Genomic DNA, 14224 nt, shown 5'->3' on the forward strand with positions numbered 1-14224 from the left:
CACACACACAGTCATATCAATCCATTATCTTTGCAACCAAATGTCAAAATGACACTTTCAATATGAACCAACACTAAAATGCTGACTCTGTCTTTTACACTCTCAGACACACGCTCTGACAATCTCCTCCTGAATTTACAGCACAGCCGCTCATCGGAACCTACGGTTTCATCAGATTATAATCCAGAAATAAGACCTGCTTTGTCAAGAATCCATGAGAGAATCCACCGTTGACTGTGTATTCTATTGACCCACCTTAGCTTTTGATCTGAAGAACCACAACCTCAATTTCACCCCTGTCTTTCTCTCTCTGACACACGCCACTTCCCCATTCTATCAGGAAGCTGGTGCTATCAGTGTGTGCCATCATTCTCACTATGTACAACCAGGAAGCAATTGGCCCAAAGAGACACAATCACATTAGAATACAACAGTCACAGTAACAAATACTACTCCATTTTAAAGAGACACTACTTCCTTCATTCATTTCATAGGGTCACAAGTGAACGTCCATCTGCAATATGGGTAACCAGGCTAGAAGTGGAATACAAGGTCCAAAGAACTGTGATTAAACTGTGCTCTTAAACTGTGTGGTTTAAGTTTAAGTGGGTTAGGTTAGGGTTAGGGTTAGGGTTAGACGTTCAGGTGGGGTTTAAATGTAGGTGAGGTTTAAATGTAGGTGGGGTTTAAATGTAGGTGGGGTACAGCACATCTCAGACAGAGGAGGCTGCTGGAGGTAGAAATCGGAGGACGTCCCCTCTACGTCCACCAGCCACCCCTGGCCACTACTCATCATCATTAGAGCAAGTAGACTCAGGCATTAACGTCTTAGTGTTGCCCGGATTAGCTAAACAAATACTGCATTTGAGGGAAATAAATAAAGAATGGGGCAACTAGCGGTATGTAATCCCCTTTTTAATTTGGCTGGCTACAAAGCCCTACTCCGCTCTAATCTAGAGCATGAGATGGACCTGGAGCTTACCTTGTGTGTGTGTGTGTGTGTGTGTGTGTGTGTGTGTGTGTGTGTGTGTGTTTAAATCCATCCGATAATAACATAATCTCCATTATCATCTGCATTATACTGAATACAATCATGATAGAAACAATATTGTGCTGTATCCATATCATATCAGTCTCTGACGTACAGTACAGGTTTGAACAACAGCAAGGTGGTTGGAAACACATCTCAACAGTGCACTTGTAGTGGAGGTGATTGGGAATCAGTTCAGCTGTATTGAACCAGGAGAGTCAACTCAGTCACCATGTCAGTGCTTTCCAGGGAGTCCTGCTCTCGTGATGAGGTAGCCCTGCCCTTGATACAGCCCTTGTACCACAACAATGTCCCCTTGGTAGAACGGTTTATGGTCTGTGGCATCCGTGTAAGAGGTCCCCGGTGCAAATCCAGGTCGTCAGACACTGACACTGACAAGGCCTTAACCAAGTAGGACAGTGGCCTGCAGGCAGGAAGCATGCTGGAATACTGCCTGGTGCTCACTGAGCTGTGTGTATCGAAGCTCAGTGATACTGTGATAAGAACTAGGCGTGAATATTAAACACCCGCAGCATGCCTGCTGCACCATCTTGTTCAAGGCTTCTGTTTCTTCCGGCACAAAGTGCCTCAGGCAATGTTAAACAAGGAGAGAGTTCATCACCACCCCTGCGCTAGCTAACTGCATCACAATAGGCATAGAGCCTAAGATTCAAGATTCAAGATTCTTTATTTGTCACGTGGATACAAGTATACAGCGAAATGCAAAAAGCTGTCGTACCGTAAGCTGTCGTACCATATTGAGGTGCTCCAAAAATGCACTGGAAATAAAGCCTGACTTGACATGACTTGACCCACCAGCGACTGCACGCAAAAGCCATGTCTTGTTTGCACAGACACGTAAACAGAATGACTCATAATATTCAGTGATCCAGACACATAACGGCCGATATTCAGTGACACAGATGCATATGCAACAGTCGTACCCTGTCCATGCCGTTGCTAGTCTCTGGGAACGGGAGCGACAGGTGGTTGGTGTCTCGAGGGAACGTCTGTGGATGCATTGGACTGGCCTACAGTACAGGAGACAGGGAAGAACTGGCACGTTTCCATAGGGTGTATTGTACTCATGTTTCAACTTTCCAAAGGCCCCATGGGACTTCACAAACCATTGCAAGCAGCACTAATTCCAGTGTGCTTTTATTGATCAATAACCCTGGATAAGTGAGTGGGATCGTTACCATGCTGGAGGAGTGTTCTCTGGCCCGCCGGGGGGGCTTCCAGGACCTCTCCTGGGTCACACTGTTGACGTAGAAGCATCGTCCCGTGACTGAGTCCTGGAACTGCTCCCACAGGTCCATCACCTGCAGGGGGCGCTGTCCCGACGCAGGGTTGGGGGGCTCAGGCTGCTGCATCTTCCTTTGGACCTGGATGTCACTGTACATACGAGACTCCAGCAGGGAATGCTGGGGGATGTAGGACTGGGCCGTGACCTGGGCGAGAGAGGGGTTGCGGTGGAGGGGGGGGGTAGAGAAGATCATGTGAGTTATACAGTACTGAGAGAGAGAGAGAGAGATAGAGGGGGGAAGGGAGGGAGGGAGGGATAGAGAGAGGACTGTGTGAAGTGTGTATGTGTATGAGTGTTTGAGTGTGTGTGTGTGTGTGTGTGTGTGTGTGTGTGTGTGTGTGTGTGTGTGTGTGTGTGTGTGCCTGCACAGAGCCTGCGCATGCCTACACAGAGGCCTCACACGTACTGTGGGCAGAGGCAGGCTTAGGGTGAGGCTTATACAAATGCCTATGTAGTGCAAAGGTCAACTTAAATGAACTAGTATGGGACAGCATAAATATGTTTTACTGAAATCAATTGATAGGATATATATGGAAACTCATCTTTCCATGAAACATAGTGGTGAGCACATTGTACTGATCCGGGTTATGTAACAAATTCAATTCAGATAATGACAGCAGCAGGGTTGTACAGTACACGTGTGTATGTGTGAGTGTGTATGTATGTATGTGTGTGTGTGTGTGTGTGTGTGTGTGTGTGTGTGTGTGTGTGTGTGTGTGAGACCAGGAATTATGTATTTCATAGAAGTACACTACAGAGGGCAGCACTGTGACAATAAAATGGTAATTTACAAAAAATGTTATGTATGTCAGTTAGTTAGGCCTTCCAAACCTACTGCCTGCTTGTTTCCGGTAGCATAAGCTATTTCTTGGGGAGGAAGTGGTTTCAATGAAATCATCAGTGATTTTCCACTGCTGTCACTGCTCTTTTTACCTTTTACTCTCAAACTGACAGAAAGCACCGAAGTATTTTGTGTGTATGTGTGTGTGTGTGTGTGTGTGTGTGTGTGTGTGTGTTACCTAAGGGGTTGATGTCAGGTGTTCAGTTCGGGGCTGATGTTTGAACTATAACAGATTTAAATTCCCTGTGGAGCTTCATTTCACGAAATAGCTTCAAGAATATGAGGCCTACAGATTATGGCCACTTCTGTTTTTTTTGTTTTGGCTTATATTAAGACAGTATTAAAATTCCCATGTGAGAAATATCCTAAGAGCTCATATTTTTGAGGCGGTACTTAGAGAGTGGCTAACGCTCCTCGAACCACTCGTGAGGTCTGGACAGATGCACATGTTTATGTGTGTGTGTGTGTGTGTGTGTGTGTGTGTGTGTGTGTGTGTGTGTGTGTTTTGAGGGAAAACAGGAGCTTGTGATCTGGATGTCGCTGTAATCCCTGCTTACTGGGTTTAGAGGCACGAGGGAGTAAGCAGAAAGGTCCTCTGGGAGAGAGGAGGGATGGAGGGAGAGAGGGAGTGAGGGACGGAGGGAGGGAGGGAGGGAGGCGTAGGCAGATGAGAGAGTATATGAGAGCAGAAATAGATGGCTCTTTCAGAGAGAAGAAAGGCAGGGCTAGATGTCAACTCTACTAACATCACAACTATCCTAATTCATGCCATGGCTTTAGTGTACTCCAAAAAAAACATCCCTTAGTTTGGAAAGTTCATTGGGATAACTTGGTGGTGGCAGTGTAGAGGCAGCTGAAGAAGCGTAGCTAGCCTAGTAGCTACGAAACGGCACAGCTAGATGCTAGATCTATAGAGGTAATGTACAGTACCAGTCAAAAGTTTGGACACACCTTCTCATTCAATGGTTTTTCTTTATTTTTATTATTTTCTGCGTTGTAGATTAATATTGAAGACATCAAAACTATGAAGGAACACATATGGAATTATGTAGTAAACAAAAAATTGTTAAACAAACCAGAATATGTTTTACATTTTAGATTCTTCAAAGTAGCCACCTTTTGCTTTGATGACAGCTTTGCACACTCTTGGCAAGGTGTGTCCAGACTTTTGACTGGTACTGTATGTCGCTGAAGTAGCATCGCTGAAATAACCATAGCAGCAGTCTGTGTGTCCACCTATACCCTGGGCCAGGCCGACTGTACCTGCAGATGGCTGTGTTGACGGGTTGCCTCCCCCATGTCCCACTGGCTGCAGCTCCTGACTGGGCTGCCCCTGGGCAACATCCTGATCCCCAGGCCAGCGGGCTCGTCGTAGGGGTTCTGGGGCAGGTTACTGGAGCTCTTGCTGCGAATGATGGGGATCATCGTAGAGCCCGTTGGGACCATCAGGTGTCCTGTGGGGGAGGTGATGGAGTAGGGGGGTCCTCCTGGGAGAGGCAGGGTATCGAAACGGCCCCCTCCCACGCTGGAACCGGGCTCCACCCCACTGAAGGCGCTGCGGGAGTTGAGGTCCTCCATGGAGCGGCAGAAGGTTTTGGTCACGACTGAGAGGGAGAGACAAGCTCTGGATGATTCTAGATGTCTGGACGCATATGCCTGTTTGTGTTAGCAATGGCATCATACATCATGCCGATCGATTTATTACAGGACACAGAAGCACAATAATATTCAATCACACATGTCACAGAGACATACAGTACATGCACGTACACACACACACACGCACACAGACACACACGCGCTCATACACACACACGGATGCACACACACACACACACATTACAATACACTACAGTAGAGTACCTGGGCTGTAGACATGTGAGCTGGGAGAGAGAGAGACCCTGGGCAGCAGCCTGATGTTGAGGTCGGAGGAGAAAGAGGAGGCGGACATGTTGATGTGTTTGGGGGATGGCATGGGAGCGATGGGCACCTCCACCACGTATGTGGCTGGCACATACAGGGGCTTGGTCTTGCTGGCTGCCCCGATCCTCCTCACCTGCCACCAGTCAGAGTTGGTCTTACGGAGGAGGATGAAGCGCTCTCCCTCCCGGATGCAGACCTGGCGCCCGTCAGCCGCGCGGTACGAGTAGTCATACTGAGCCTCCAGCACCACCGTGCCACTGGCCACGCCACACCCACTGCCCCCTCTGCTGGCCATCACCGGCATGGCAGGCGAGCGCACCGGCGAGCGGCGCCAACTGCCCGACAGCATGGCGCTCAGTGTCCTCGGCGGGGGACGACGGGAAGGGTGACGTTGGGGACGCTGATCTCACTAGTCTCACTGGCAAGGGGCACAGGCGACTGATGCCAGGCCAGCGCCATGCTCTGAAAGACAAACAAGAAGAGAAGGAAGAGCTATTTGGGGACTGGATTACATAGCAACAACACAGTCTCTCATGATGAATGCTGTGTTATTATTGTGTTATAAAGATATAGAGTGTGGCTGAACATCCAACAGTTTTTGCTACAATTATCCTGTTTGTTACATATCCTGTTTGTTACAATATTGTGCACTTGTTTCGCCAGCCATTCTAGTCCAAAACATAATTCAAAAAGTTCCAGGACTGTACAGTATTAGAGCACAAAAGCCTGGAAACACAAAGCTAATATGACATAAGAGATTGAAGGAGCTTACAATATTATGTAATCTGAATTATTTTTCGATGGGCTCCAAACACAAGTAAAAACGTCCATCCTTTTCTATTCTCAGATTCAGTATTTAGAAGGAGCTCATGTGTGAGAGTGTTTGTGAATGGCCCAGGGAAAGATAAAAGCAAGAATGTGATGCACCAGAATAGTATAAACCCTCTCATCTTACCACCTGAGCACCATCGCTCAGCTAAAACTGTTCTGTCCAGCCGTGCCCCACTTACATAACCGGACATCATCTAACTTAAAGTGGTCCAAGCAGACAAGCACACACGCACGCACGCACGCACGACGCACACACACACACACACACACACACACACACACACACACACACACACACACACACACACACACACACACACACACACACAGCAGCCCTAGCAGCAGCAGAGATCAGAGCAATGAGGCAGAGAGTGTGACAGAGAGGATATTAATAGAGAGATGCATGTCATCCCTGTGGATGTCTCCTTGATACTGGGCCATTAGCCCTGGCCTGGCCGGGGTGAAGCCATACTCTTCATCCTGTATGCTGTGGCTGCACTGACTGGGGTATCAAAGTGAGTTTAAGAAGACACAAGTTAAGAGTGTTTTATGTGTGGGCGTTCAGGGTCAGGCTGGGGCTGAGGCACTGACTAGGTGTCAAAAATTATTTTAAGACCACACAAGTTAAGAGTGTTGTGTGTGTGGGCGTTCAGGGTCAGTGTGGGGCTGGGGCTGGGGGGCGGGAGTGGGCAGGACTTTGATAATCCACAGCACTTTAATAAAGCACAAGAATCTGTGACCCCAACCTTGCCTTGGGAGAATTACGGTAATGCGCTCCATTCCAGCATATGGACTGGATTCCAGCAGGCGGTCTAATCACCAAATATTGAAAGAAGCAGAAAAATGCCACCGGACACGAGGGATAGACATCTGTTCACAGGAGACTGTGCACACGGTGTGTGTGTGTGTGTGTGTGTGTGTGTGTGTGTGTGTGTGTGTGTGTGTGTGTGGTGTGTGTATGCCTGAATCAGCTGACAAAAATAAACAACACAAGTACTGTTGAGTAACATCAAAGTGATTCATATTTCCCTTCCATACAATAGTCAGTATCTGTGTTGTTTTGTAATTGTATTTATATTGTGGACAGGGTGCACCTGCATTAAAGACCGTCTCAGGGCGTTTTCCCTGGATAAATAAAGGTTAAATAAAAATAACTACAGTACCTTTATACTGCTATTAAAACATCTAGTTGAGAACTAATGCTGCCTAGAGTACTGTAAGTATCATGCATGGAATGGAATAAGGAATTATCATTCCATTCATCTCTCAAACATGTGTATTTGAAACCATTCCTTATTCCATTCCATTGCATTACAATGAGCCCTTCCTCCGATTTATCCCTCCAACAGCCCTACCTATGGTACAGAGCAACAAATGCAGAGAGAGATAGAGAGGTAAGCAGGACAAGCAAAAAAACAGGAAACCACATTCTTTCAGAGCATCAAAGCTCAACTGTAGGTTTTCTCTCTTTCTGTCTCTCTCTGTCTCTCTCTGTTTTGTCTCTCAACAAAATGAGTGAAAGCAGAGCATGAGTGGACTAACTGATATTCCTCCAAAGCGTATTGTATTGACATGTGTTTGCAATGTTCTAAACCCATAAAGTTTGATTTGATTTGAACTATGATCTGAACACAATGAGCTGGCCAATATGTGAATAAAGTGAATAAACTATAAAGCATGAAGACATACACAGTATTTCTATTGACAGCTGTGACTCCTTGACACCCTAACAGAGAGACACATATGGTGGTAAAAAAACCCACATACGCCCTCTCAGAGCTGGTGAGAGGCTAGGCCAGAGGGGGGGAGAGGGGGCACATATGGAGAGGCAGAGATAGAGAAGGGGGAGGGGGGGCAAGGAGGGAAGAGAGTAAGAAAGAGAGAAAGAGAGAGAGAGATCCTCCAGTAACGTTAAAATGGAGTGGCTCTATTTCCACTCGGCGAGTATCTATTGCGTTTATTTCGAAAACGAGTTGTTGTGCTTAGATTGTCATAGACCAATTCAGGGGGCGAGACAGAGAGAGAGAGAGAGGGGGGGGGGGGGGGTTGGAGTCTAGCTCAGACCATACACATAATAGAGAAAATATACAGTTTTGATTGACACTGTAAATGGGATTGTTGGTTGTGTGTGTGTGTGTTTGTTTGCGTGCGTGCGTGCGTGCGTGCGTGCGTGCGTGTGATATAAAAAGAGAGAGAGACCTACTCACCATCTCTGTTGTGAATGTGCGTCAGGTCCAAGGACTCATGCAGGGTGGGGGTCTACTCTTTAATCAGCCCCATGTAACCCAGCTGGAACCTTGGAAAAAAAAACAATTTGAAAACAATTAGGAGACTTTGATCCATTACACTTCATCCCAGATGGAGTTTCATCACTGGCAGAGTGGACAGCTTTGGGAGAGGATTATGGAAAAAAGAGGAGTCAGAGAAGAGGGCACTGCCCAGGGCCAACTCACTAAAACGATCACAGACACAGACACAAACACACAGACACACGCACAGACACACGCACAGACACACACACAGACCCACACACACACACAGACACAGACCCACACAGACACAGACACAGACACAGACACACACATCTAATCCCAGTGGAGTGATCCTGGATCAACTCTCGGAACCCCCACCGACCGCCCGCCCCCCCCCCCCGACACAATTTGCCCGGGCTGCTAATTGGCAGCAAGCCCCCCTCGTCTGTCCCTGTCCCATCCACCCCCCCTGTCCATCCGTCCCCCCGCCCCCTGTCCCCACAGCAGAGCTCCCTAAATCAGTTTGCCACATTGATCCGTGCTCAGAGCTGCCTGTTCAACAGTGCTGGCCTGTACCTCATACGGCTGAACCCTCAGTGCTCTGTGCCTGGGCTTCACAGCTCATAACAGCAGCACCGAGGAGGAAACAATGAAGAGACATGTGATGTGCCACTCTACCCAGACATCACATCCCATTACCCGTAACAAGCTCCGGTGTTATGAAGAGCCCTCCTTAGTAACTTCTTCTCACAGCCGCTTTCTTTGGAGCGAGGAGGGTGAGGAGGGTGAGGAGGGTGAGGAGGGTGAGGAGGATGAGGAGGGTGAGGAGGGTGAGGAGTGCTCTGGGTCTGTCTGTCGAGACAAACTACTATGTTAGTGATGATCTTCGTAGAGACATGGAAGAGGAATACATTGAATGAGGAACTTCAAAGGCTTTTTTATTAACACGTGGCACCACTTACATGCTCGTCTTATGGACTGCACGTACCACAAGCCACACGCCGCACACACACACACACACACACACACACACACACACACACACACACACTTTCGCACGTCTATTACTGTACAATCTTGCTTTTGATGAGAATTAAAGTAGACATAGCTTTAAAAAGTGGACTCGCTGCTCCATATCAGAGCTTCAACTGTCTCTCTGTGAGAGAAGCCTTTGAAGAACCCTTATGAGTTCCATGTAGAACTTTCTGTGGAAAGGGTTCTATATGGAACTCAAATGGTTCTCCCACAGGGACAGCCTAACAACCCTTTATGGTTCTAGGCTGCAACTTCTTTTTTTCTAAGCCAATACAGTACAGTACCCCCTCTGTGAGTATTACTGCATGGTCCAGATGATTCTGTTGGTCCTGGTTCTGCCTGGCAACATCAACCCATGGGGGGTTCAACTCCCACATAGTCAACATACCAGTGGAGGCTGGTGGGGGTAGAAATCGGAGGACGGGCTCATTGTAATGCATGGAATGGAATGAGTGTGTGTTTGATATTATTCCTTGTTCCATTCCATGCATAACAATGAGCCCGTCCTCCCAATTGTTTGATACCATTCCTCATTCCATTCCATGCATTATAATGAGCCCGTCCTCTGATTTCTGCCTCCACCAGCCCCCACTGGTAAATGACGATATTGCTATCGTCATCGCTGACATTTCCCCTTCACACAGCTGCCATATATAATGGCCACTGTTTACTCTACAAACAACCAGCAGATGGTCCGGGTGAATAGGGTGAATTGTCTACATGAGACTTTCATCCTTGAACGCTAGGTAAATAGCGTGTAAATACAATTTAACACACATGGTAAACGCAAATGAAGTGGAAAATCATCAACAGGAGACAGGCCTTCTCCATGGTTCATCCAGCAGGGAGAACTCTGTTTGAAGTTAAACACGTGACAAGACTGTGTGCTCTCTTAGCTGATGGAATACAATCATAACTGTTTCTGCTGCTGTACGTGTCTCTGTATGAGACGGCTGCCCCCCCGGGGTGCCCCGCCTCCCTCCGGCCTAAACAGCCTTTCATCCTCTCATCCTTTCATCCTCTCTCTGCTGGGTGAATTATTGATGAGGGGATGAGAGAGAGACACTGAAACACTCTCTGGGTCCCTGTGTGAGGCTGGCTCGCCTGAGAGGATTAGCTTGAGACCTGTGTGTGTGTGTGTGTGTGTGTGTGCGCGTGCGTAAGAGCAGCAATCTGTCTGCTTAGGACTAAGAGATCAAATCAATCTTCAGGCAATTGTTTACCCATATCAAACACAGTAAATGCTACACATCTACAATCACTGCTAATTGACATACCGTCTGTTCTTGTTATACTTTCTGTGGCTGTTGCTGAATCCGGTCTGAATGATTTTATTTTCTCATTGTCATTGCATGGTACTTTCAAATAGCCAATCATATGTGCAAGAAGATAATAGAAGGACTTTCATTGGTTAAGTCTCGCTCACAATCATCAAAGAATCTTCTCCAATACTACCCAAGGCTATTCAGATATTCAGGTTCTATAAAATATGTTGTCGTCTCCAACAATATCTTCCCATGCAGAGTGCAATCTCTGATTTTGTAAAAACAGAGTAATATTCCATCATCGTATCCATTAGTGGATAGAGTACTCGTGACAGAACATTAGAATGGTTTATGTTCTACATAATGTTTTATGTTCTGTAATCCTTACTAAAGCTATTCCATTGGCAGAGGCCCGTCGAGTTGAGGCCATGCATTCTATGAACATTATACTGTAGGACGGCTTAGGGATGAGCCTATCTGACTGCACTTCACCTCCCATTGTCTGTTTTGTTATACTTGAATGTCTCTCTGTCATTCTCTGAAAGGATTGTATTTTGAGGACAGTAGTTCATTAATTAAAATGATTACAAAGTCTGTAAATATGTTCCAATATCATGGCTAGCATACCACTTAGAATGCAGAGCTAATACATGGCGTCATCCTAAATGCTATTCTGGTGTGCCTAAGTGAATGTATTGGAACAGAACCTGTGTTTTCATTGACATCTATACCACTACAATGTTCCATTTCCCTGTTAGAACACAAGCACACAGGCCGGTAGCTGATTGGTTGAGCCTCAGAGGGCCGCCCTGCAGCGCATCGATCTTTCTGGTGAAGAGCACAGAACCCATTGATCCCAGTGGAGGCTGGTAGAAGTAGAAATCGGCAGACGGGCTCATTGTAACTCATGGAATGGAATGAGGAATGGTATCAAACACACGTCTTTGATACCCTTCCTCATTCCATTCCATGCGTTACAATGAGCCCATCCTCCCATTTCAGCCTCCACCAGCCTCGCCTGATTGATCCACCAGGGATGGAAGAGAGCTGTCGGAAGCTATCACGCCAGTCAAAGACCCACTTACTGTTCTCCACAGTCCCAAAGTGTGATACCACAGGGGAGCATAAACTGCATCACACCTCCCCATGGCAATCCAAACACAGACACAACACAAGAATTGGGTGTCCAGTGAGGATTGAGAGAGAACACAGTGTGCTCACACCTCAAACATGCCAGGGGCGCTCTTATCACTACAGTATAGAGGCAGTCTAGACGGAAACTAAAAGGTCTCTGTTACCATCTGTCAGATGTAAGAGTATGAGGGATTTGAATGATATGCTAAAATATTGCACTGACAAATCGTGCTGTGTAGCTGAGAGCTATAGTCTACAGAGCAGATCAGTGACGCATCACTGCATTTTGTGGCCTGAGAAGGTCACTGCTCCAGACATCCGCATGACAGCAAGCTTTAAAAAAAAAAACACACACACACATAAACACACACACACACACACACACGCACACACACACACACACACACACACACACTCACACACACACACACACACACACACACACACACACGCACACCCACGCACACACGCAGACATAAACACAGATGCACGCACACACACACGTCAACCACACGTCACCCACACGCACAGTGACCATACAGTAGCAATTCCCCAGATTACTCCCAAAATATCCCAAATGATAATCCTACCCATAACCTACAAGTTCACACAACTGTCATGCCAAATCTCTCCACATCATACCCTGAAATAGCTCAACTAATACAGAGAGGGGAGCATTTAAATCACAGCGAAGTTGTTAAGGTTGCAAGAGAGGTTTTTTACCAGTCAAGTTACAAACATCTCCGTGGAGTGATCTATCAAGGCTGTCCTTTCAGCTACTGTGTGAGCAAGCTAGAGGTAGAACGAGAAAATCCCAGCTTTCAACTTTGTTTAGACCTACAGAGGTTAAAGAAGAACAGATAACTATATTGTTTAAAAGAACAGTTTCAAGGTGACCCATTGCTCTGTGGATTATTGCTTGTGTGTAGGCTGGCTCAGATAGTAAGCTAGTAAAAGTGAAAAATGCAAATTGTCAGTAAAAGACAAAGAGGCTTCTCAGCTTCAGCCGTTACAGGTCATCAGACTTATATCAGCCAGGTCAACATTTCATTTGTGCTGCTGAGAAAAACTGAGATACAATTTGGAGAGTAGGTCTACTGTAATGATCAAAAATAGAACGGTACATTTCTCCTCTGATAGCCTCAGTGCACCGAAGAAAAACACACAGCAGAGAACACCTTACAGATGGCCTGAGCAAGAGTTTTAAAAACCAAAACTAAAAACACACAACTCAGCCTTGAAGGAAATGACAGGAGCACAGCTGAATTGTTCATAAATCTTAAATTGTGTAAGAGCTTTTAACTTTAATTTTCTATTCTAGCACTATTGTTATTGTTAGAAACATGCATGTATAAACCTGACTGAAAGTTTAAATATAAGTATAAAAGAATAGGCCAAAAAGGTGGCAAAAACAGTAGCCTAAGTAAGAAAACATTTAAATGTTCAAGAAAACAAAATGTGGTTTTAATAGCTGCATATCAACTTTTCTGTGGCTGTCTGTCAAGGCCAATGGGTGTCATGTGCTGCAGACTACACCTGTAGAAACGCTTGGCACACATACCACACATATCTTGCAATATCCTGTTACGTTTACTTATCATCAGTCGGTATGATTTGAGATATGCATCGCTTGACACTGACAGAAAATGAACATATACTGTAGTTAATAAAAGTTACTAAAATGCCCCAAAAGTTAAAACAATGAGATACCGCCCACTAAAGTCTGTTTATATAATCTATGGACCTACTATTATTTTGTTAAACTTGTCATATACATTCAATTACAACTATAGATGGCATTTTTAACAAATACAAACATAACATAAATCACATTTCCCTATAAGATGATATTATATTGAAAACAATTCGACTATATGGATATAGCCTAGTTCAGAGATAGAATAGTAACTTAATTGATCACAACTTACTTACCCGATACATACATAACATAATATTACAAAACATTTTCAACAATTTCAATTTTAACTTTTCATGAATAAAAAAACTTGACATATTGAACCATAAACGCTCGAACAAATAGTGACAAATATGATCTCACCTTTAGAAGGCTTGGGTAATGCGTGTCATCAATTATCCTGTAGTGTGCAATGATGACCCGGTCCGTACAGGACAGTAACAATCGTATAGCGATGTCCTCGGAGACAGTAGTCTTCGGCAGTGAGCGGGATACTTGCGGTGTTTGCGCTTGGCCAATTTCTCCCGTGTCATGTGACGGAGGAAAATTAATCCTTCAGAGCTTCAAAAATATGGTGGTGAAAGTTTGTCTAAACTTTGCAACATATGTGAGCACATTTACAGATGTTTATTGTACTGTGCATCATCAAACAAATACATTTAATCTAATGCAGATGATAAAAGATCTGTTAATGGTTGTAACGATTATTGGACACAGATTGGCTAAAACACACCATGTGATTTCACATGAACCAACCAGGTTAGCGCAGGACATTGTGGAAGGGCAGCGTCAGTTTGTTGTAGCTACGTTTCAAAGCATTGTAGTCCAACTATTGCTTTATTGAATGACTTTTAACTGACGGGAATGCTTTAGAAAACTACAATACGCTCCATTCGCATTTCGAAGGCTCG

At 45.5% G+C, this 14224-nt stretch overlaps 1 protein-coding gene across 3 annotated transcripts in view; it reads right to left on the minus strand.

Annotated features, from left to right (window-relative positions):
• arhgap9 (Rho GTPase activating protein 9) overlaps positions 1 to 13787 on the minus strand; it is a 25594-nt gene extending 11807 nt beyond the window's left edge. For 2 of the 3 annotated variants that reach the window (XM_083669235.1, XM_083669234.1), the window contains exons 1-6: positions 13677 to 13787; positions 8139 to 8227; positions 5041 to 5562; positions 4441 to 4781; positions 2230 to 2481; positions 1975 to 2061 (exon numbers count right to left, since the gene is read on the minus strand). In XM_083669235.1, the coding sequence (XP_083525361.1) occupies positions 1975 to 2061; positions 2230 to 2481; positions 4441 to 4781; positions 5041 to 5449 (1089 nt within the window). In that variant the 5' untranslated portion in view covers positions 5450 to 5562; positions 8139 to 8227; positions 13677 to 13787. The remainder of the gene's footprint in view (positions 1 to 1974; positions 2062 to 2229; positions 2482 to 4440; positions 4782 to 5040; positions 5563 to 8138; positions 8228 to 13676) is intronic. The other variant, XM_083669236.1, reaches the window with a different exon arrangement.
• Between the last annotated feature and the right edge of the window lie 437 nt (positions 13788 to 14224).

Source organism: Argentina silus (genome assembly GCF_951799395.1).
Source record: "Argentina silus genome assembly, chromosome: 4".
Lineage (NCBI taxonomy): Eukaryota > Metazoa > Chordata > Actinopteri > Argentiniformes > Argentinidae > Argentina > Argentina silus.